This window comes from Micropterus dolomieu, linkage group LG15 (genome assembly GCF_021292245.1).
Source record: "Micropterus dolomieu isolate WLL.071019.BEF.003 ecotype Adirondacks linkage group LG15, ASM2129224v1, whole genome shotgun sequence".
In the NCBI taxonomy this organism is placed as follows: domain Eukaryota; kingdom Metazoa; phylum Chordata; class Actinopteri; order Centrarchiformes; family Centrarchidae; genus Micropterus; species Micropterus dolomieu.
The window spans coordinates 2,691,371-2,714,034 of NC_060164.1; the positions used below are offsets into that span (position 1 = coordinate 2,691,371).

The 22,664-nt window shown below is 40.5% G+C and overlaps 1 protein-coding gene across 5 annotated transcripts in view; it reads right to left on the bottom strand.

Annotated features, from left to right (window-relative positions):
• The window catches only part of gbf1 (golgi brefeldin A resistant guanine nucleotide exchange factor 1), a 129,532-nt gene that overhangs the window by 11,395 nt on the left and 95,473 nt on the right, over window positions 1–22,664 (bottom strand). For 4 of the 5 annotated variants that reach the window (XM_046070373.1, XM_046070370.1, XM_046070371.1 and 1 more), the window contains 14 exons: window positions 21,537–21,619; window positions 20,534–20,770; window positions 20,054–20,147; window positions 18,952–19,128; window positions 18,690–18,754; window positions 18,356–18,479; window positions 17,457–17,528; window positions 16,476–16,570; window positions 16,228–16,381; window positions 12,357–12,582; window positions 11,747–11,904; window positions 8,086–8,335; window positions 4,999–5,213; window positions 1,775–1,925 (listed from right to left, as the gene is read on the bottom strand). In XM_046070373.1, the coding sequence (XP_045926329.1) occupies window positions 1,775–1,925; window positions 4,999–5,213; window positions 8,086–8,335; window positions 11,747–11,904; window positions 12,357–12,582; window positions 16,228–16,381; window positions 16,476–16,570; window positions 17,457–17,528; window positions 18,356–18,479; window positions 18,690–18,754; window positions 18,952–19,128; window positions 20,054–20,147; window positions 20,534–20,770; window positions 21,537–21,619 (2,101 nt within the window). The remainder of the gene's footprint in view (window positions 1–1,774; window positions 1,926–4,998; window positions 5,214–8,085; window positions 8,336–11,746; window positions 11,905–12,356; window positions 12,583–16,227; window positions 16,382–16,475; window positions 16,571–17,456; window positions 17,529–18,355; window positions 18,480–18,689; window positions 18,755–18,951; window positions 19,129–20,053; window positions 20,148–20,533; window positions 20,771–21,536; window positions 21,620–22,664) is intronic. The other variant, XM_046070374.1, reaches the window with a different exon arrangement.

The following is a 22,664-nucleotide window of genomic DNA, read 5'->3' on the forward strand; positions in this document are numbered from 1 at the left end:
TTGGATTTATTCACGCACTTTTATTTTATTTTTCTTTTATTATAACATTTATTGAAAGTTTTTTCTTTTCACGTTTATTTATGGGATTAAATGTTAAATGTATTGTAATAGGCTGTATATTAACTTAACTTCCTGCTGCTGAACAACATCCCCACAGCACGATGCTGCCACCACCATGCTTCAGTTTAGGGATGGTATTGACCAGGTGATGAGTCGTGCCTGATTTCCTCCAGACATCCTCCAGACTCCAACGCTTGCCATTCAGGCCACAGGAGTTTAATCTTTGTTTCATCAGACCAGAGAATTTTGTTTCTGATGGACTGATGGAGAGTCCTTTAGGTGCCTTTTGGCAAACTGTAGGCGGGCAGATCATGTGCCTTTTACTAAGGAGGGGCGTCCATCTGGCCACTCTACCATACAGGCCTGATTCATGGAGTGCTGCAGAGATGGTTGTTCTTCTGGAAGGTTCTCCTCTCTCCACAGAGACATGCTGGAGCTCTATCAGAGTGACCATCGGGTTCTTGGTAACCTCCCTGACTAAGGCCCTGAGGTCCCCCGATCGCTCAGTTTGTCCGGGCGGCCAGCTCTAGTAAGAGTCCTGGTGGTTCCGAAGTTCTTCCATTTACAGATGATGGAGGCCACTGAGCTCATTGGGACCTTCAATGCTGCAGAAATTTTTCTGTACCCTTCCCCAGATCTGTGCCTTGATACAATCCTGTCCCGGATCATGTCCAATCAACTGAATTTACCACAGATGGAATCCATTCAAGTTGTAGAAACATCTCAAGGATGATCAGTGGAAACAGGATGCACCTGAACTCAATTTTGAGTGTCATGGCTGTGAATACTTATGTACAAGTGCTTTCTTCGTTTTATATATTGAACACATTTGCAAAGATTTCAAACAAACTTTTTTCACATTGTCATTATGAGAATTGGCTGTGAATACTTTCAAGATGCACTGTATATGCTCACTGTCAAACCAAAAGCTTGCACTAGAATGGGTAAAGAGTGTGCAGTGTAGTAAAGCTGCACCTAAAAGTAAAGCCTTTACAGGGTCTGGAATGTGTTTAGGAAAGGACCCCAACTGTACTACTAAAGTGAACCTGCATTATTCTGTTATTAATAATAAATTATTATTAGATTTTTGGTATTTTGTCCAATATAATGCACTTCAGTAAAACACTAGGGTTGGGCTGATAGACGATGCCATCAGCGATGGCTGACAAACATCATGACGTTGAGCAGGCATCGAAATTGTAAAAACACTGCCCCCTGGCAAAAAAAATATAAATTTTTCACATAATATCGCCATGTGAAAGCAGGTCTTAATCACCACAAACATTATTATTATAAATTTTAAATATGCTTCCCACTTTCCTCAGAATTCTCTTCTCCCCACACTCAGACACACAAGAGGCCTACACCTCAGGTAAACACACCGGCTTGTCCCGCCTCTCTCTGTCCTCTGCCCCCCCCCCACTCCATTTTCTCCATCAGCAGTACGTTTTATAAAGTCACCTAAAAGACACAGACCTTGTCTTTTTCCATAATTTATACTAGAATATTCAACTAAGTCCAGCTGGCCTTGACTTTAACCTTCTTTGGACATTGTCCAATGGAAATTTTGTAGACATCGCCCAACCCTATAAAACACTACAAAGTAGTACAGCATCAAAAGTTACAATGTCTCATCATAAAATGATCATTATAAGCTTAATTAAGGTACAATTTCCAAGAGCTGTTTTAGATGTGTGTTGAGGTAAGGGCCTACCTTGCAGCAGCGGGCACCAGCAACTGGTCCACAGAGTCTGGGAGTCGGCCTCAATCTTCCTGCCTGCAGCCTCCAGATGGCGCTGCTCCTCTGCCCAGGAGCTGTAGATGCTGGCAGCCCGGGTGTGCAGTGTGTGCATCAGGTCTAAAAGCTGCACAGTCACACACACCAACACCAGTGTTAACAATAACAGGAAATATGGCTGGAAGTATATCTACAGTACAAAACTAAATGTTGTTGCAAACGGTGTGCAATGATGCCACAGTGACAAATGAAGCAAAATGAATACTGGATATGTATGGAAAACAACCCTCTTTTAAAAAGATGATCATGTCTTAAAAAAGTACTTTAAATCCATGTCAGTTATACATGAAGAATGGCTTCCACAAGATTAATTTACATTTTCAAGAAACTTATGAGAGGATGTTTCATTATCACCAGAGGAGGATATACAGAGTATACTGATCTCTCAACCAGATCATATACTGTAGAGTAGAAAAAGGAGTGCTTTGTCTGTGTGTTTGTGTAGAAAGGGAAAATAAAAGATTCACAGCACTGTCATGTTCCCCCACAACACAAATTAAAGGATTACACTGGTGTAATACTGTATGCTGCCCAACGAATGCAAATACAAGCATGTAGATTTCATGTCAGTTTAATTTTTCCTTTGAATCCAAATATACAAATATATAAGAAATATATAAACATATGGACTAAACATATAGCTCAGTCCATATACTAACAACCTCAATGTTTGTCACCATGATGCCATTACAAAGAACTGCCTTCCACCCTTCATATACAGCAGTACTTGACATCAATGACATGACATGCATATTTTTGTGTCCGAGTGAATTCTTTTCTGTTAAAATAATTTTAATCAATTCACGACATATATCACTTTATTCTACAAAACCCATTTTGTGTGAATACATTTTCACAACATTATAATGATATATATTATTTTATGTTCTGGCATCTAAAACTCCCAAAATGTCAGGTATGTTATGTTTTAAACCTTTCAAATAAACCAAATTTTACAAGTACCAATAGAGATAATTGAAAAACTTCTGTCCAGCAATTTGCATGTTTTCAATTGTCAGGGTGGCACAACCGTAAGCATGGGGCATTTATTCCTAAGTGAAAATTTATTAACAGTAACAGGTTATTGCATCATCCAGAGGACCCCAATTACCTTTATGTCAGAGTGAAAAGGTTTGTAAATCCCTTTCAAATAATGATAAAAATACCTGTTTAATTTATAGTCAGACTGGCTCACTTTCCATGTCAGGTGGTACAACCAACTTGAAAATGATTAATTTATCATAAAACCCTTTATTTAATCAAAACAATATATGTATGAACTTGCTATCAAAAGCAAAAGTTAATACAAGTTTCATACTATAGGCCCGTTTCATTGGAAATAAGTTGTAAAGTCAGGTGGTGCAACCAGTATGTCAGGTGGCGCAACTGCAAGGAAAGTTATTCTAAAGTGACTAATGTTTGGATTGATAGTTAAAATTTAAAAATTTGTTTTAAATTAAGAATGTTTTACACTCTCTTTCATGAGAATAGATTGTGTTTACTAGCTTCAAAGGAGCTGCATTCAATACTACCAATTTAATAAGGCACCTAAAAAATGAACACTAAACAGACACTAAACACAACACTAAACAGTGAGTTCACTCAGGTAACTCAATCCAAAGCTGCCCCAAAGCAACACGAGGATACTTTTAAGGATAGAGAAATTTAATTAAACATAGCCATCCTGATGTGTACACTGTGCAACTGTACTATCTAGTAAAATACAAGTATCTGATCGGGACTTGGAATTGGCAGATACTAAATATTAAATGACTCGGATCAGGGGCAAAAAAAGTGATCAAACATCCCTATTTATAGATTTCTGAGGAGGAAGATAGAGGGAAAACTATGAAACTCCCAATTAGCCAGCGGTCCAGAACAGAACAGCAAAAAGTGAGGCAACAGTGGAAGCAAAACCAGTGAAAGCACAGGGAGAGGAACATTAAAAACATTGTTGTTCGATTACAACTTGATACAGTGTATCTACTGCACTGTAGCCTAGTTGTTTTAACTGAATGTGATATCATGTATCCTGTTTTTAATCAGTTCATTACTTCAATAGAGACTGTTGACTAAAACACCTATTTTGTATTTGAAAGAAAATTGCAATTTTTCAGTATATTCGCTGTCATTACTAATGTGTTGTCAGGTGGGCGCAACTGATTTGTCAATAGGTGCGACCAGCTAAAATATTGATTTAAACTGATAAATAACAGCGAACATATGGTTTAAAACAATGATGATTATGGATACTGTATTAAAAACGTTAATTTGTATTTTTGTATACTTATTTTTCCATCAATAAATGTAAAGTTGGATGCTAAAGATACTAAATAATTGGCCTCTAGAATGCAATAATCTTAGATAATTGTAAATACAAAAGCACAAGTAATTTCTTAAGCCTATAAACACTCTAGGGAATACTTGCCAAAGCTATAACTTAGAATGAATAGTAGGAAAATACATTTTACATATTGTTACAAATATTTGGTTGCGCGAAATTTTTTGGGCTGTGAAGTAAAAAAAATTTAAAACAATTGTATTTAAACACTTTGAAATGTTATTTAACAAATAAAACTTGTTTATACACATTGTTCTAATTTAAAAAATATAAATTATATCCTTTTTGAAAATACTTTTAAAAAATACATTTTTATAAGTTTATATGTCATTGACCCTTTTACAGTTAGAGTTAAATTCACAGTATATTGAGGTTTGCCTCTGTAGTCCTGGCTAACATTTTGAACAGTGACATGGAAAAGGAAACAGTAGTTTAGAAACAGTGGGGGGAAAAAAATACACTAGTATTATGCTTTAATCTTACATTACCACCCAAGCCAACACCCAACCAGAAACACAGGATAACTGGGATACTACCAGGAGAGGTGTAATGTCTTGCTCAAATACTAACAAGATTCTAAATGCTACTTTGTTCCACATGACAGCTGTAGTGTCACTGTGCAACCTTTTCGTTATAGTCATCGTATAAAGTTACAACCATCCTAAATGGCCAAAGCCATGGGTTCCCAAAAACATCTTGATGCCACAAACACCTAGAACCTACTGTACACTGAATAAGAAACAGACACTGGACTCAAATCAACATAAGGTAGAAGGGTAAAGAGTGCTGCTGTACTTACGTCCTGACTAACCTGTAATGACACAGTATGGTAGCTGGCCGGGACCCCCTCGTCCTCCTCGTCGTCGCTGTGGGAACGTGATGGACGCTGGCTGGACGCCCGGCTGCCACCTCGCCTTGTGCCACCTCCAGCCTCCTTCTCCCTTCCCCCTGCCTTCTTCCTCATCCTGGACTTATCGTACTTGTGGCTCTTCTTTTTTTCATGGTTGCGGTAACCTAAGGCAGAAGTAGTCTTGGTTTTTGAGGGTTTGAGGGATGCCCACTTAAGGTGACCCATGAAATGATTTGATATGTCCGTTGATTGCCAGAACTGTGGCACTGACTGTTCAAGATCAGGCAACATTTGAGAATCTACATTCTTCTATCGTTGCAAAAGCATCACTAATCTTCTGTGATTTCAAGTGTTCCCCAACATGTTTAACTGAGGTGAGGTCTGTTAAAGAGGTGGTATTATGGTTTTTGGCTTTTTCCCTCTCCTTTATTGAGTTATATCTCTTTTTTGTGCATGTAACAGGTTTGCAAAGTGAAAAAGCCCAAAGTCCAGCCCAAAGGGAGTTCCCATCTCCCACAGAAAACTCTGCTCTGAACTGACTGAAAACAGCTCGTTTGTAGTCCAGCCTTTACTTCCCTTTCTTGTGACGTCACAAGTAAACACGTGTCATAATGCTCGCCGAGCGATTAGTCTGACACGCCCTCAAAAACACCAGTGGAAAAACACTGAGCTGCAGCACAGCTCTCCTCTCCCTTCCAAACACTAGCTACCCTCCAGGCAGTCAGTGGACATAAAGTTGTTCCTGTGGTGTAGAGACAGAGCTCAGTTAAAACTTTATGGATGAAAGATACTTTTGTTACAGATTAATAACTCACCACTCTGAAACTCTTGCTCCAGTCCAAATTGCCAACCTGGTCGGCAACATGTAGCCTACAGCTGAATCGAAGCTGTTTACAGTCTTTTCGCTGACCTGCCCTTTTCTGCTTCTGATTGGCTAGCAGTCCTTAACTAGGAATTTCCCAACAAAGATGATGTACAGACAAGATGTATCACTCCATAGCTAAAACGAAGCATTCAACACAGGGTGAAAAGAGGAGCTGCAGCAATGTGCAGTATGACAAATTTTTTTTTGAAAATTAAACCATGTAAACCTGTTCTGGTACATCCCCTAAATAGGATTTTGAACCTGAAAATGAGCAGAATACCACCTCTTTGACTGGGGAGGGAAAGCACTGGGAGCACCTAGGGTTGCAAATAACAATTATTTTAATTATTGATTAATCTGCCAATTATTTTCATGATTAATTGATTAATCATTTAGTCTATAAAATTTCAGGAAACTGTGAAAAATGCTCATTACAATTTTCCATAGCACAAAGTGGCGTCTTGATGTTGCTTTATTTGTCCAACCAACAATCCAAAAGCCAAAGACTCTTCATTTACTACCATAAATGACAAAATATAGCAGCAATTCCTCACATTTAACAAGATGAAACCAGCAAATGTTTCACATTTTTGCCTAAAAAATAGTTCGATTCATTTTCTTTCAACTGACTAATCGATTCATCGTTGTAGCTCTATTGGCACTGTGCATTTCATTGGACTTTCTGTAGCAGATCAAAGTGGTACTGCTCTTGGTCAGTGTCTAGTTTTTTCCTGTGCAGAGTAGGTGAACCGCCCCCAGCACCATGTGTGACATGGTAGATATGTTTTAGCCTCACATAAGCGATCCAACTATAATGTTTAAACTTTAATTCTTTCTTTAGTCTTCACTTGGATCTGTAACAAAAGACTCAGTAATGGTAATAACAAACATCAAACACAATGTGTTCACTACAGCCTGTTCTTACTGGCATGCAGCTGTTGCCCACTCCCTTGAGTTACGTGGTATTGTCCATTATCATGCCAAAAAAGCTTGTGAACTAATTACACCGAAGATGGCCTGATCCTCAAAACAACCACGAAGCTGTGGGCCATGTCCAAAACATTCCATTTATCTTGAAACCACCTTTAACAAAACATTATGAAGTCCTTCTACAAAAGCTCAATAGAGTAATAACAGGTTTTGCACTTTCTATTAGTATCTCATACAGATTAACGCCATCCTCAGCCCTGTGCTTTGATCGACCCATCGCTTTTGTTGGTCTGTGTAAAGCTCTGCTGACAGCATGTATCCAGTGGCCTGAAGTGCCAGGAGGAAATTAATAGGCCATCAGCTATGCCAAAGTTCAAATGCACAACTACAATTTCTCAAACCTAATCCCTGTCTTACTGTAGACCATAAACAGCCCAAGGAGGCATAAATGGAAAACAGGAAGATGAGGTTTGATGGGCAGACGACAAGGAGGATAAAGGACAGAGAGAGGAAGAAGAAGAATGTAAGCCAGGACACTGAGGTGGAAACATGAAGGAGAAAAAAACACAACAGACTGCAGGCAGGCACAGGCTGTCAGGTTGAATGACTGTTAACATGTATGTGTCACAGTGGTAGGTATCGAATCACTGTAGTTTAAATCAAAAGTTTCTACACGCTGCTACTCTTTCTCAGATAGTTCTCTGGCCTGGAACAACTTGTGCAAACCATTACAAACTGAATATACTGCAGTTTTAAGGAAAGTAGAGAGAGAATGACAAATCAATGATTTCTGTAACATTGTCTTGTCATTATTGTGTTTACAGGTTGCTTATACTCCATACCATGTCAACATGGTCAAGCAATGAAATATACATTTGAATTAAGGACTTAATTACACATCAGGATCAGTTTACTTGTGACTTGTGTCGTCTGTGGCTCTGAAGGAAACTGCACATTTTTAAGCCCACAACTTGATTTTGATTTATAATTACTCTCACAAATCCCCCAATTTCATGGACATGCAATACTAAATCACTGGAGTACCCCTTTAATTAGGCAAGCAGAAACAGGTTTTCAGTGGAGAAGCAGGCTGAGTGGACACACTAGTGCTTAGAGCCTGATGTACTACACATCTGTGGTCATCTTTTTGGTCATCTATCATCTTAGTCTCTGAAGTACTTATTAGATCTAGGTCTTTTAAGTAGCTCCTATGAAGTTAAAAATGTATTTCAGTGTCTCACCTCCATTGAGGCTGGCCTCCACAAACACTCGTATAGCTCTAACACACAGTTCAAAGTTGTCAGGGGTGACGTGGGCAGCGTCGCGCACTATGAAAGACAGCGTTTCCACACACTTGATGAGAGACTTGGTGTCGTGCTGGCCCAGGTCCTGGCCCAGCGTCAGACTGTACTGGTTGACCAAAGGGTGATTCAGGTGAGCTTTAGAGCTTACTGGAGGGATCTTACTTGTCTCCAAGTCATCTTTCCCAACCTGGAAAAAAAAATCACAGGATCAGGACTTGATCAAACACCAATGCAATATTTTATATTATACAGTATTGTTAAAAATAGGACATGAGACAATACAGGTCTTTATAGATTTTTATATAACGTATTTTACCTTCATATAACCACCTCTTGACTTTGTTTTTATTTTCAAATGTTCTATAGAAATAACATTTATTGTTAATGTTAAAATTTGGTTTATATGTGATAAAGGGAACAGTGGATAAGACCCATGCCTCCGGTGTGGGAGACCTGGCTTTGATTCCCAATGTAACATGTCCACCAGTGTGTCCCTGAGCAAGACACTTAACCCCTCCAGAGGCGTGCGACCTTTGACACATATAGCAATTGTAAGTCACTTTGGATAAAAGCATCAGCTAAATGACACATTTTTTGGAGCCATACCCTAAACCCAACAGGAAGTCAGCCATATTGGATTGAATGTGTGAGGATTTTCCATTTACACCCTCCGTATTTTCACGAACTCCTCCTAGGGATTTGATCAGATTGACTTCAAATGTAGGCTGTGCCATCCCAAGACCCTTGCGATGTTAAATTGCAAAGCTTTTTTTGATTGATCAAACGGCGTGTCCATGGCGTGGCGTGGGAGTCAATTCTGATGATTCGCCATGAAAAAGGAAATACTGTGTAAATAGCCTGAACGTGGTCAGATCGGCCCCAAACTTCACATTTGAGAAGAGTCCCGCCCCGAAGACATCTACATGCCAATATCCAGTCGTACTGAAAGCGCCACCTACTGGCAACATGTTTTATTTGTTGCGGTACTCCTCCTAGCAGGATAATCCAATTTGGCTCAAAACTGTCTCAAAAAAGCCTTAAGACCTAGATGATGTAAGGTTGTCAAGCTTGTGAGTTAATGTCAAATGGTGTTGCCATGGCAACACATTATTCACCATGAAACAGGAAGCTGTATTTTGAGAGGCTTAGGATGCCTTGAAATCTCACAAAAGTTTGCACAGACATCATAATGGGTGTTTTCTGTTGTCGGACACTGTTCAAGGGCATGTATGTGGAAAAACTGGTCTGTAGCGCCCCCTACAAGATTTCAAAGGAGCAGCCCCAGCTGTCTGTTACACCTAGAGCTACCAAATTTTGTAAGCACATGTAGAATGCTGGGACTCAAAGAAAAATCTCTTGGAGCCATATGCTAAACCCAACAGGAAGTCGGCCATATTGAATTGAATGTCTGATCTTCCTCCATTTATAGGTACCGTACTACCGTACAAACTCCTTCTACAGCTTTAACCTGATGGACTTCAAATGTGGACAGCCTGACCTTACGGGCCTTGTGATGGTAAATTGCTTTTTTCGATTGATTAAACGGTGTGTCCATGGCTTGGCGTTCAATTTTGATGATTTGCCATGAAAAAGGAAGGAGCATGTAAATGGACTAAACATGGTCAGATCTGTCCCAAAATCACATGTCAACCCCTAAGAGACTTAAGCCTAGTTCACACTACACGGTTTTTAGCCCGATTACAAGTCAATGTCCAGTCATAGTGATAGCGACACTTACTGCCATCAGGAAAGGACATGTTTCAAACTTTGTTTTGGTCCCTTCATTTACCCCACGTGGCACCTTAGGGACCAAAATGTCCATAGTGAGGAATATATGCTCCACACTTTGAATTGAATAAGTAACTGACACATAAACCACACACTGTCAGATATTTTCCCCACTTCACCTGTGTGATATGTGCAGTGTTAACTTCAAGTCCCGCCCTGAAGACATCTACATGACAATAGGTGCGTTCGAGATGACGGTGGCTGACTTTCGCCGACTTTATAGTCTAACGTGAGCTGCAGGTGACTGCAGGGGCGGGGAATAAAAACGGCTCCGTCAAGTTGGACACATTCTACCTGCGTAAGCTTACTGTGAGCTGAGATCAATGACTGATCTTGCGTCATTTGCAAAGGAAATTGCCAGGCAAAAGTATGGTTCCAACTTCAGTCAGGGAAAAGCAAGACTCTGCCTGCAGCCGCCTTGCTCCCGCGAGGTTTTAATGTCACGTTTTGCAGCGCCGGCAAAAGTCGGACACAATTTCTAACCAGCATACCTTATGTTAAGTCCAGCATGCATCACGTTAAGTCAGCGCTGCGCAGCATGAAGTCAAACGCACCTATAATCCAATCATAGTGATAGCACCACCAACTGGCAAAAGGAAGAGACATGCTTCATACTGAGATGTACTATTCAACGGCTGTGCTTAACTCCCTTCAAAATGACAGAACGCACAACGAATACACGGATGCAGCACACCCTGACTTGTAGGATGTCGTACCACATCCTACATACCAACCAAAATCGCAAACCACGATCTGGTGTCGCAGATCCGAGAGACAGAACCACGATACACCCGCTCATTGGACCCTCCACCGCGGCCGGTGGAGGGTGGGCTCGGTAGCGGTGTATATTATAGGCTATTTATATTAACAGTAAGTTAATCTATGTCATTTTCCACCTTATAGTTTAGTGTTTATTTACTTGAATCTGCTCCTTTGCTCTTCTCCCCACACTCACACACCTAGCCTGCATCTCTGGTCTCTCACGGCAAACACGCTGGCTGGGTCCGCCTCTTTTTGCCTCTCTCTGCCTGTATGTGTCTCAGCTGACTTTCTCCATCAGCAGTACGTTTCATAAAGTCCGTGTTTGTTTAATAAACTCACCAGTGATTGAGTTTTCAAGTGTGCCGCATGTGGATCAAAAGTGAAACTCAATGTTAGTGAGTGACATCTGCAGTGGTGTGTTCACTGTCGCTCCGTAATGTAACATTTGCTGCATGTCCGTCGACATAATACCAGATAACCTCTCCCTCCCAGTTTCTCTGCAAAATGCTAAAGCTGGTTGCCAAATATACTTTGGCAGGTGCAACTATACCTGTCCGGCCCGCCCAAGTAGAGTATATGTTGAAAACATATGCAAGCTGTAGGCCTATATTTTGTAAATATTACACCTTATTAACCCCTTTTCTTGGTGTTAAACAATACCAAGAAACCAGGAGATTGTTGGTGAAGGCCAACCAAGAGCTGGCATTGAGGTGTCATTTGACTCCATTTGTTCGCTATTGGTAAGTAATTACATCGTCTTTTTCTGTGTGCATGTTTTGTCAGCTGTTGGGGGGCTCAGCTTTTCTTAGATAAAAGTAGGGGGGGCGCCAAGGAAGTAGAAGTAGACGACACGGGAAATTCAATGTTTTCACTCTGTTATTATTATACACACAGGTCCGAAATACACACATGCACAAACAGGACCTATACACATGCATTCAGGTATGGAGAGATGTTGTAGTGAGGGGGTGTGGGGATGCTGGGTGCCACGTAGTTGACGCCCCGAGTATTCATTCATGTGTGAGGATGTGCGTGTGTCTCAGCTGACCATGAGCCATCCACTGCTTGCTACATCCACGTCTGTTGTGGAGCGAGGGATCCTGGACTTGCTGTGCTCAGTGTAGACTTCTGAGTCAGATGTGTAGCCACGGTCTACACTCACTTCACTGGGATGATGAGATGACAGCTCACTATCTGACTGGGCTCCTGGAGACACAAAGCAGGCCAAAACAATCTAAAACTGTTAACTTTGAATAACTGAAAACTAGTAAGACAAAAATCTGTTTTTAAATAATGTCACTTTTTCATTCTCAGTTTATTCTCTAGTTGTTGTTTGGTGAACGTTTAACATCTTACATCAAAAACAACAACTTTGAACAACTTTTGGGACAATCACTTTAAAGCAAGCTCCTCTTACAATTCAAAGGTATTTTTCAAATCCTTTCCAAATCTTTCAGTGGATGACATGCACCTAAACATAAACTAAACTGTAAAGAGCTGAAGGAAATGCATAAAGAGAAAAAAATCCATATTTTAATATGAAGAATTCATTATTACCGATAATGGGCTTGTCCTAAGTTTAATATGGGCTCATCAGTGTAAAATCACCAGGTGTTGCCAACCTGACCCACGTCAAGATTCTGACAGAAATACTGAACCTGTGTCATTGTCGGTAGTGATGGAGGTGAGCTGGAAAGAGGCAGGAGGTTTTACTCCGGCGCCGATGCACTCCAGAAGGGAGAAGAGTGTGTACCAGTCGTCTGTGCAGTGGATGTTGGCTGCGTTAGTCTTCAACAGCTCATGAAGGCCGTAGGCCACCTCCCTGCTGACCCGGGACAAGACATGAGGTTTCATCATCAGCAGGCGACGCAAAGAGAGGAGAACCTGCGGGGGAACAGGAAGACACAGAACATCATGGCAACCAAAAGAAAACAGAATACGTGGTCAGTGTTGGACACGTGAGGCTTTATATTACATTTACTCATTTGGCAGACGCTTTTATCCAAAGCGACTTACATTTGAGGAACAACATACAAGCATTAACAGAGCATAAAATACAGCACAAGATCTACAACTGACAATACATATTAATAAAAGCAGCAATAAATGCTAGTAAGCGCTAATGGAACATATTGCATCAATGGGGTAAATACCTAGGGAAGGAAGTAAGAGTTAACAAAAAGTGCAATCAATACAAGATCATTGTAGGGGATGGAAGAAGAAGAGCACAGGAAGTGCATGTTAGATGTTAGGAGTTAGAGGTGTTATAAGAGGAAGTGTTCTCGGAAGAGATGCGTTTTCAAGAGCTTCTTGAAGTTAGAGAGGGACGCCCCTGCTCTGATGGCATGTGGTAGCTCGTTCCACCATCGTGGTGTCACAGGTGAGAACAGCCGGGACTGGGATTACTTTGTGTGAAGGGATGGCAGAACCAGGCGGCGTTCGTTGGAGAAGCGTAGTGGCCGAGAAGGAACGTAAACTTGTATTTTGGAGTTTAAGTAGATGGGTGCAGACCCAGTAGTCACTATGTATGCAAGCATTAGTGACTTGAACCTGATTCTGGAGGCCACGGGTAGCCAGTGGAGGTTACACAGCAATGGAGTGACATGCGTCCTTTTGGGCTGATCAAAAACCAGACGCGCTTCTGCGTTCTAATCATTTGTAGGGGTTTCACCACACAAGCTGGAAGACCCACTAAGAAGGCATTGCAGTAGTCGAGGCGAGAGGTAACCATGGCCTGTACCAGAAGCTGCCACCCATCTTCTGGGTAGGGCTTGATTTTTCTGATGTTATATAGCGCAAAGTGGCACGACTGAGAGACAGTAGCAACATGGTCTGAAAAGGACAGCTGGTCATCAATCATGACATCCAAGTTTCTCACCACCCTTGTTGGAGTGATGGTTGAGGAGCCAATTTGTAGTTTGATGTTATGGTGGATAGATTGTTTGGCTGGAATAACCAAGAGTTCAGTCTTAGAGAGGTTTAGTTGAAGGTGGCAAGCCTTCATCCATGCATATATGCCCGAGAGACAGTCCATGATCCGCGCCGAGGCTTGCCTGGCGGGAAGGATAGGTAGAGTTGCGTATCATCTGTGTAGCAGTGGTAAGAGAAGCCATGCAAGCGAATGATCGGCCCCAGCGAGGTGGTGTAAATTGAGAAGAGAAGGGGCCCTAGCACTGAGCCTTTGGGTAACCCTGTGGAGAGGCAATGGGAGGAGGATAATTGTCCTTTCCACAAAACATTGTAGGAACACCCCGAGAGGTAGGATTCGAACCACAGGAGTGCTTTACTCGAGATGCACATTGCTGAGAGTGCGGATAGGAGGATCATTTGATTGACTGTGTCAAAGGCAGCTGATAGGTCAAGCAGGATAAGAACCGAGGACTGGGCTGCAGCTTTAGCTGACCTTAAGGCTTCTGTTACGGACAAAAGAGCCAGTAGAGTTGCCACTCTTAAAACCAGACCGATATGGATCTAGGAGGTCATTCCGTGAGAGGAATTCTGAGACCTGTTTGAATACTGCCCGTTCGATAGTTTTGGATAAAAATGGTAAAAGAGAAACTGGCCGACATAAGTTGGATCGAGTGAGGGCTGTTTAAGCAAGGGTGTAACCTGAGCCCTTTTGAAAGTGGTCGGAAGAGTGAAGTGCCTGGGAGGGTAGAGGAACAGATGTAGTAGGACTGCTACATGGTTTTCCTGCACGGCTCACACAGTGGGAGCTGACCAGGGGTGAAATAGAACGGTTGATTTTGAGAGATTTAGAGAATTGGCTAGTTATAGCCGCCACTTTGCCTGTGAAGAAGGCAGCAAAGGTATCAGCAGACAAGTTTGTGGTTGGAAGAGGTGGAAGTGGATTTAGTAGCGTTTTAAAAGTGGAAAATAATTTCCTTGAGTCAGTGGCACTGCTTTTTCTGTCATTACAGAACGCAGTTTTGGCAGCACTTATGCTTGTTGAGAAGGAGAATAGGAGCAGTTGGTAGCCCTTAAGGTTGGCAGGGCCATTTTCTTTCAGCAGCTCTGAGATCAGTGCGGAGCCCACGGATGGTATCAGTTAGGCATGGGTGGGACTGGTTCGGGCAGGCAGGCTTGGTGGAAGGAAGACTGTTGAGTTTGATTTGTCCAAGTTAATGTTCATGTCACCGAGGAAAAGTAATAGTAGTAGTAGTAGGCTGAGCCAGAGATGCACTTCCTCCTGAAAAAAAACATTGAATGAAACAAGGAACCTTTACTAAAATTTTACTCTGTCATCTCTGAAAATGAAAACTGCTGGGAGGATATCCTGTACCATTTCAGCTAGCTGTAATCTTCATTTCCATGGTGAATATAAAAGTAGTGATTTGGGGAGTTTTAAGGATTGGCTGATATAACAAAACGTCAATGCTTGTGAATCATCTAGTTTCAAAATCAGTTGGGCTGAACACTACTCTTACAGAGAGGCCCAATTGTGAACTTCTCTGATATTCGTGACTCTAGAATATATTTGCCAGAAAAAGCCTCAAATTCATAAAATGTCATTCACATTTCCATGTTTTCTCTTTAACCTTTTTGTCTTTATTACTCAGTATATTTTAAGGGCTACATTCATGGTCACAAACATTGTCCTTCCCTAAGCGATCATTTCTGAAATACATATGTAAAAAGTTGTTTATATAAAAGGCGTGGAGGATTTCTGCTGTAATTCCATTAATAACTGACTTGACATAGAAACATGCACCTGTTCACCACTCAAATCATTTGTGAGAACAGGCTAGTGTGATTTAAAATAGCATGTGACAAAGTAGAAAACAATTACAATAATGAGTCATGGAGAGTTTAATCACAACAACCTTTCTAAAAGCATTAATTAACAAAAACAATGTTGAGATGTATTAGATCATGGGGCTTAAATGTAGGCCAACCTCCTAATCTGAGGTCAGGTCAGCATTAAATTACCTGCTTATCAGTACACAATCTACATCATCTCACAAAGTCTTTTGTTTAGACAAGAGGGAGGACTTTTCCTTACATTAGTGTGAAGCAGGTGTTCCAATTGTAAAAGTAGGGTGGACACAAAACCTCAACACCTGTAATTCTGAGATCATCAAAGTAAACATAATAACATGCTTCATCCATATTGTCAGTGACCCCCTGACTTAAAAGACTGAAGGTAAGAATAGCTTAGTGACTGGTGAAACATGTTTTAAACTCAAAGCAGAACATCAACTGCACCTGCCTGAGTGTGTCCCATTTCTGGTTGTTGTGCCATTAAAATATTCACCTGTTAGAAGGCAAGACTGTATATTTGTCCACAATTCAAACAAACCCCCCCCCACTATTGTCTTAGTCCTTTTCTCTATGGAGTATTTTCTGGCAGCATGAATGTGTAATACTAACATGGCTATCCTCTAGCTAAAGCACCAATCAGCTGTGTGATTTTAAGCTGACCTTTCAATCTAACCAATGGGACAGTCTGTTGATCTGACATTATTATCTTGGCCTGTGAACTCTGCTGCAGTGTGTTTGTGTCCAGGTATGTCTGTGTGTTTGATGTACCTGAGAGCTAATGTCTTCTCGTCGTAGCAATCGAATTGCGAGTCTAAGGAGTCCCACCACAGCCCTCTCCACTAGGAAGCAGCTCTCATTGGCATGGACGCAAAGATGGCAGAGGCGGTCACACACCGTCTGCCACACACATGCTACCCGGTCTCTACACAGAAACAGAGAACGACATGTTCTTTTGGTTATAAATGACTAAAAACTGACTGTGCTGTGAAGGTATCACTGACAGATCTCCTTCCTACCGGTTCTCCAGAACGATCCGCAGCAACATCTCCAAGCAGAAGGCCGCATCCTCTTCATCATAAGTCTCTTCATCTGGCGTGACTGATATCAGAGCCTGAGGAGGAGAATCTAGTTTGATTTGTTGTCTTTATGGATGAACTATGAGCTAATAAACTGAATCACTGTGATACTGTGCTAACAAAAGTCACTTCCGGGTGACCGGAAGTTGATTTGATCAACAATTTCTTTCATTTATATCTAGTTAAGCACGGTGGTCTGACCCATCTGATGTTTCTGCTGTTTTGGGTAAGCTAAAGCTTTCATTTTCTGAGTGTAACCGGTAAATGAGGTCTCCAAGCTAACGTTAGTGCTTTTAATGAGACTGTGAAAACTGCTTCTATTAGATGCATTTATCCAAACTAGCCTGCAAGAACTTTGAGCAAATACTTCTACCCAGGCAGCTAAAATCACGAAGTCAATACACGAAAAGACGAGTATAAGCTATATATATAGAAAAAATTGGATCGCTGAATTGAATAATGAATTCTAAAGTAGTGTATTGCGCACTTTTAATTTAAATGTACTGCTATATACAGAAAAGTGCAATAACATGTGCAAACACTTTAAACAAATTACAAGCACTATTCCCTTTACACTTTGCTATGGCATTTGATCGCTTGTCTTGCTTTTGTTTATCTACTTCTCCCACACGCTGCATCCAGTGCAGTCTGCCGAAGCCTCTATCCACTGCTTGTTTGGGTGGGTGAATCGCAGGCTGATCAACATCCCGCCCCTCCTGTGACCCATGGTTTGACTGTATGTGTATTCAGAGCCAGTGAGCAACGTACTTTCAAAATAATAATAATAAAAACTGCGTTAACATGTCGGCGTAATAATAACGCGTAAGTCTGCCCAGCTCTAATATTATAGTCATACCGTAATAAATATTACGGCATACATTTTTTAAATCATAGGAAATGTTAGCCAGAAATATTAATAACCTTCATTAGCTCCTGTAGAGACTCCAGCTGTAGGAATTTACTCTCTGTTATCAGCTTTTCTGGGTCACATTGCTAGAAAGAAAGAAATAGAAAAGTCAGTGATGTTGACACATTTTACACAGAGAAACAGACCTGAAGAGGTGATGAGAATCCACAAAAATTCTATTGCTTTAACAGAGTATACAAAGTACTACTGTCAAATGCAAAAGCTTGAAACAGCTCAAGTACTTTAGAAGCAATGTAAAAATAGAACTAAAGAACTAATGAATCAACACAGGTAAAGCTAGTCTATAATACAACTATAGTTCTATTTACACTTTCTTTATATTTTGATTTGGATATTTAGGTTAGACAAGGCATTGGACAAATAATGCAGTCATTAAAACAAACCACAAAAACCTTCACTATCCATGCTTTTATTTGCATGAAAGAAAGTAACAGAACAATACATGGTAACGATTAAATTTTTACAGGTCGGTCAATTCCTAATACTTTCCTACATACGTTTACTTTAAAGAACATGTCCAGTTGCAGTCTTGAGAGAAAGTCATTCTGTCAAAATGGTGTATTTCCAATCATCAGTTGAGTGTATTTCAGGCTTTAGCCAGAAAGTTTTAATCTATTTCTGGACAGACTAGTAATTACAGGTACTCAGGTATTTCAAATTAATAGTGATCATGCATCAAGAAACCTGCTGTAACACAGTGACAGCATGAGACTAATGACTATAAAATGTATTTATTTAAAAAATTGTAACATGAGGATACCATAACAGATACATGTTTTAAATTAAAAACATTTTAATTAATTTTACCATCTTAACTCAGAACTTCTGATAGTGTTGAGTGTTTACTGAACTCTATCAGTCTCTTCTTATCTGTGGGACGGTCTATCAGTACCTTTATGCAGAGGATGGCGGCCTGCTTCGCCTCCTGGTTTTCCGTGGACGGCCCTCTGAGTCCTGACTGCTCAGCTCCACTCAGCGTCAACCAGTTGACAAAGCTCAACACTGCCGACTCACCTCTGACAGTAACAGAGGAAGAAAGGTTTCACTTTTGGCCCTCTTGGTCAGGATTACTTAGTACTTAATGAAAGGGAAGGGGGCTAGAGTCATGACACAAACAAGAGTGTAGCTATATGTCAAAAATATCATACTGTGATCCCTTGACAATATGATCCTATCAGCTCCTTATGCTACTATATCAACAGAAGGAAGGTGAGATTTGGGCATACCGATTTGAAGGCGTTTCCTCTCTTTGAAGTGAAATTTTTCCATTTGGCTCCACAAAATCCTCCACCTAAGGCAACAAGGATAGAGTCTGAGCACTCAACAGTAGGTGGAAGCAGAACATGTAGCATGGAGTCTCTTTCATCAAACAGAAACTAAAACCCAAAGAGTGAATCTGGAGCATTATCACAAAGCAGACAGGATCCAATCACTGGATGGATGGATCAATGGAAAAAGAGTGTTTGGGTTTAGAAATGAAGTCCTGACCTCAACCATGGCTTTGGGTAGGAGCTCGGCTCTGAACAGCTGTAGCATTGAGTCCATTATGTTCTTCCAGCCCTCCCTCAGGATATTGCCGTGCCGATGTGCGAGGTCAAACACCGTCTTGGCTGCTCTCTGTGCTTTACTGTTGCTGCCAAACACTGTAGGAAGGTTTTCCACAGACTGCAGAGGGGCCACAACAACACTCAGTGAAGAAACACTTTGACAGTTCCTGTATGTACATGTCTTTCCTAACACGATCAGGATAAAATACTGTCTACATACTCCACATCATTACTTTCATTAAATTACAGTCTGTGTTAAATAAATGAATGTCTTTATTGTCCCAGAAGGTAAACTGGGTTTCCAAGCCTGTACATTCTCGTGATTAGAAATGTCTCTCCCTTAAAAAGAAGTCTTCATTACATTAGGTTGCATATGTATGTATGTAAATAGCCAACTGAATAGGATGGCATGGAACTTAATTACATGGAACATATTATAAAATACTGATGATGAATCAGTGACAATTTAACATTGTCTTTTGCCATTTAATGACATATTCTATTTTACTACAACAAAAGATGTAAAAAGAAAAGAAACATGAGCTTGGTATAAGTAACAATGAATGGTCCTTTTTCTGTTAGGTAGCAGTGTCTGTCTGTGTATTGTTCATATGTATATTGGTGTGCATGCATGTAGGTTTTTTTAAATTTTTTTGTTGTTGCTGTTGTATTTTTTGTGATAATTATTTGAGCTCTACTCACCGAAGGATTGGGTTTAGGAGAGGAAGAGGTATGACGATGCATTTGTTTTTTTTAGATTTTTAAAAAGCAAAATAAAAGAAATCATCTTTCTTTCTATATCTTGCTTTTTCAAAGTCTTCTTAAGTGTAGCATTTTTCGAGTCTTGGCCAGTAAAGGATGATTATACTGTGCCTTTTTTTTAGCTCAGGAGAGCATCTTGTCTTTTTGTTTACGTGAATAATAATTATACTGCAATATGTTAAGCTTTAACTACAAACTGAAGTTTGATATCCACAATCTATATAGGTAGGACAAACTGGAGCACATTAGCTGTGAGTTTGCTTTTTATGAAAGGGCCTCACCTCACTGCTCAGAGTGGTGAACTTGCAGAGAGAGATGATCAAATTGTCAAAAACATCACTGAAGCCATAGTGAGCAGCTATCATTGCACATTTCCTGCAAAGACAGAAACAAATATGACTACACACCTTAACATCTCAGAACAAACCTAACATCATACACCATACTGCATTTTTAATGCTTTTACTGCAACTCTCTGGTATACTGCTGAACATGGGTAGATGAATTTCATTCAAGTTCATCCACCTAAATCTCAGACGCTCAGTTAACAAGTGCAGAGGTGCTAGAGTAGAAATGTGACATTGTTCCCAGCAGAGTGGCTTTCCATTTTCAAAAATTAGAAGCTGAGGCCAATGCCAGCCCAGGGGAGTGCTGTGTTCATTTAAGCAGGTTCAGGAAAGGCTTGATTCTGTGTTGAAATAACCATATTGAATGTATGTTTAAATTCTGCCTTAGCTGCTGAATATTTGGAACTTGTGTACCTGAAGCCAGTGATGGCCTTCTGGATGATGTTGTCGTCCAGGCTCTTGTCAAAGACGTAAGATAGGGCAGCGATGGTGGGACCCCAGGTCATGGTGAACAAGTCATGATCGTAGCTGCCAGGTGGCACGTGGAGGAAAACACCCTCAGGTGTGGCGCCGCGGTGTAGCAACAAACTCCATACATAGTTCTCCTTCACCAACCCTGTCTGCTCATCTGGCATCACAATCTCCTCATTCCTACAGAGGAGAAACAAAACATCTCAGCTGTAACAACAGCTCACTGACATCAGAATAAAGGCTTGGTTATTATGATTGTGTAGTTTGTGTTAATATGCTTTGACAATGTTGTATTGTTTGCAGTCATGTCAATAAAGCCAATTGAATTAAAACTGAAAGGAGGACAGGTTGGGACTGATGCAGACGCAATGTCGCTGTGTTGTTACTGCTCTTGGACAAGTTCTTATTTGTAAAATATTTGGAGTAGACTATGTGGCTGTTACATTTACTCTACCTAAACAATGGATTATTGTCTTGGAACTGTGGACATTTCTCTGTATTTGTAACTATTTCTGAACACAGGCCAGGAGTGATCTCACCTATAGGCAACATGCGTCATCAGGCGTTATGAGCATGCTTTGACGCTGTTTGTGTAAACAAGTTCTACACTGCCAGTTTAAACAATGTCTAAACACAGGCAGCCGTAAAAGAAATCGTCTCAATGTTAAATGTTATTAAAATGAGTATAAGTATGAATTGGGAACAATCTGATCAAATAATACATTTATGAATCAGCTCTACTGTCAGTACCAAGGTACATGACAATAGAGTTGAAATGGTTAGTAAATTGATGGATTTGGACATTTATTGGAAAAATAGTGATAACAACAATAGCTTTCTCATCATTTAAAATTTTTTGTCTTGGTATGGTATATATACATATATATGTACACAAACGTATATACACATATACACACATATATTTTCATCAATCAAGGCAGCTTACTTGATAGCATTGTAGATATCCTCCAACATGTCCTGGTCAAAGTCTTTGTTTCCATTTACTCCCTTCAGATTTTTCTTGAATTGCTGTTTAAAGAAAAAAAAAAAAAAAACATTGCTCAGTGTTGCTTCTGGGAGACGTCAGTCAGTACATTTCAACACAGGGGTCTGTGTGTTACTCCAAACACACAGACCTATGGCATTCAGTGCTTTGTTAACTGAGCATCCAACCCACAATTTTAAGAACCTTTTGTGGAAACACACTTGTTATGTGTTACTTAATATGCTTTAGTTGCAGAGTAAGGAAAACAGGGATTAGAGCCAAGGGCCTCTAGTAAATAAACATAACCACCCTGTGTTGACTGACAGCCTCAAGGCTCGGGTTTATGCCTCGACTAGGCAGGGTTTAACAATAGCTAACACACATGCTGCTAAATCGAGCAGCATGCTGTGTTTTATGAACAAAATAATTCTCAATGTCAGATCCATGGAAATAGGATCTGATTTACACACAGTGATGCTGGGCATAGTTTTGCCATTTCAAAAATAACCCCACTGCCAACACATGCTATGGTGAATACTACACATTGCAGGCTGCTAAGTAACTGAAGTGCTAGGCGCCACTTTTATTGGCCCTCTGCAAACTATTGTGTGGAAGCCTCTGCTCATTGTCTGATCCTGGCGGTCAACAAGCCTTCTTTACTGACCGTTTGGGAAAGGTTAGAGCTAATTTAAACACACATACAACACCAGCTGTATGATGATGTATGACTTGACTCAAGAAAGGTCAATTTTACATAGAATGTGTACATAAAACAGGGTGAGACAGAAAGAAAGAGAAAGCAAGCCCTTGCTATTGTTTATCAGTGAGAGTGGCCCACCCACAAACTGTTTAGTCTTCGGCTGCTGTCAATCAAAGACAAAAAAAAAAAAAAAAAAAAACAGAGACGGAAGATGAAGAGAGAGGAACAAAGAGAGACAGAGATTTTAGTTTTTTTATACCACGGTTTTGCAACAAGACCCTGTACAGTGGAGGTGAAAGGACTTTTATCTGTGCTGCTCAAAGCAAAATGCTTTTTTCCCCAGCTATTTTGAAAAAAATGACAAGTGAAATACTGAACATAGAGGTCTC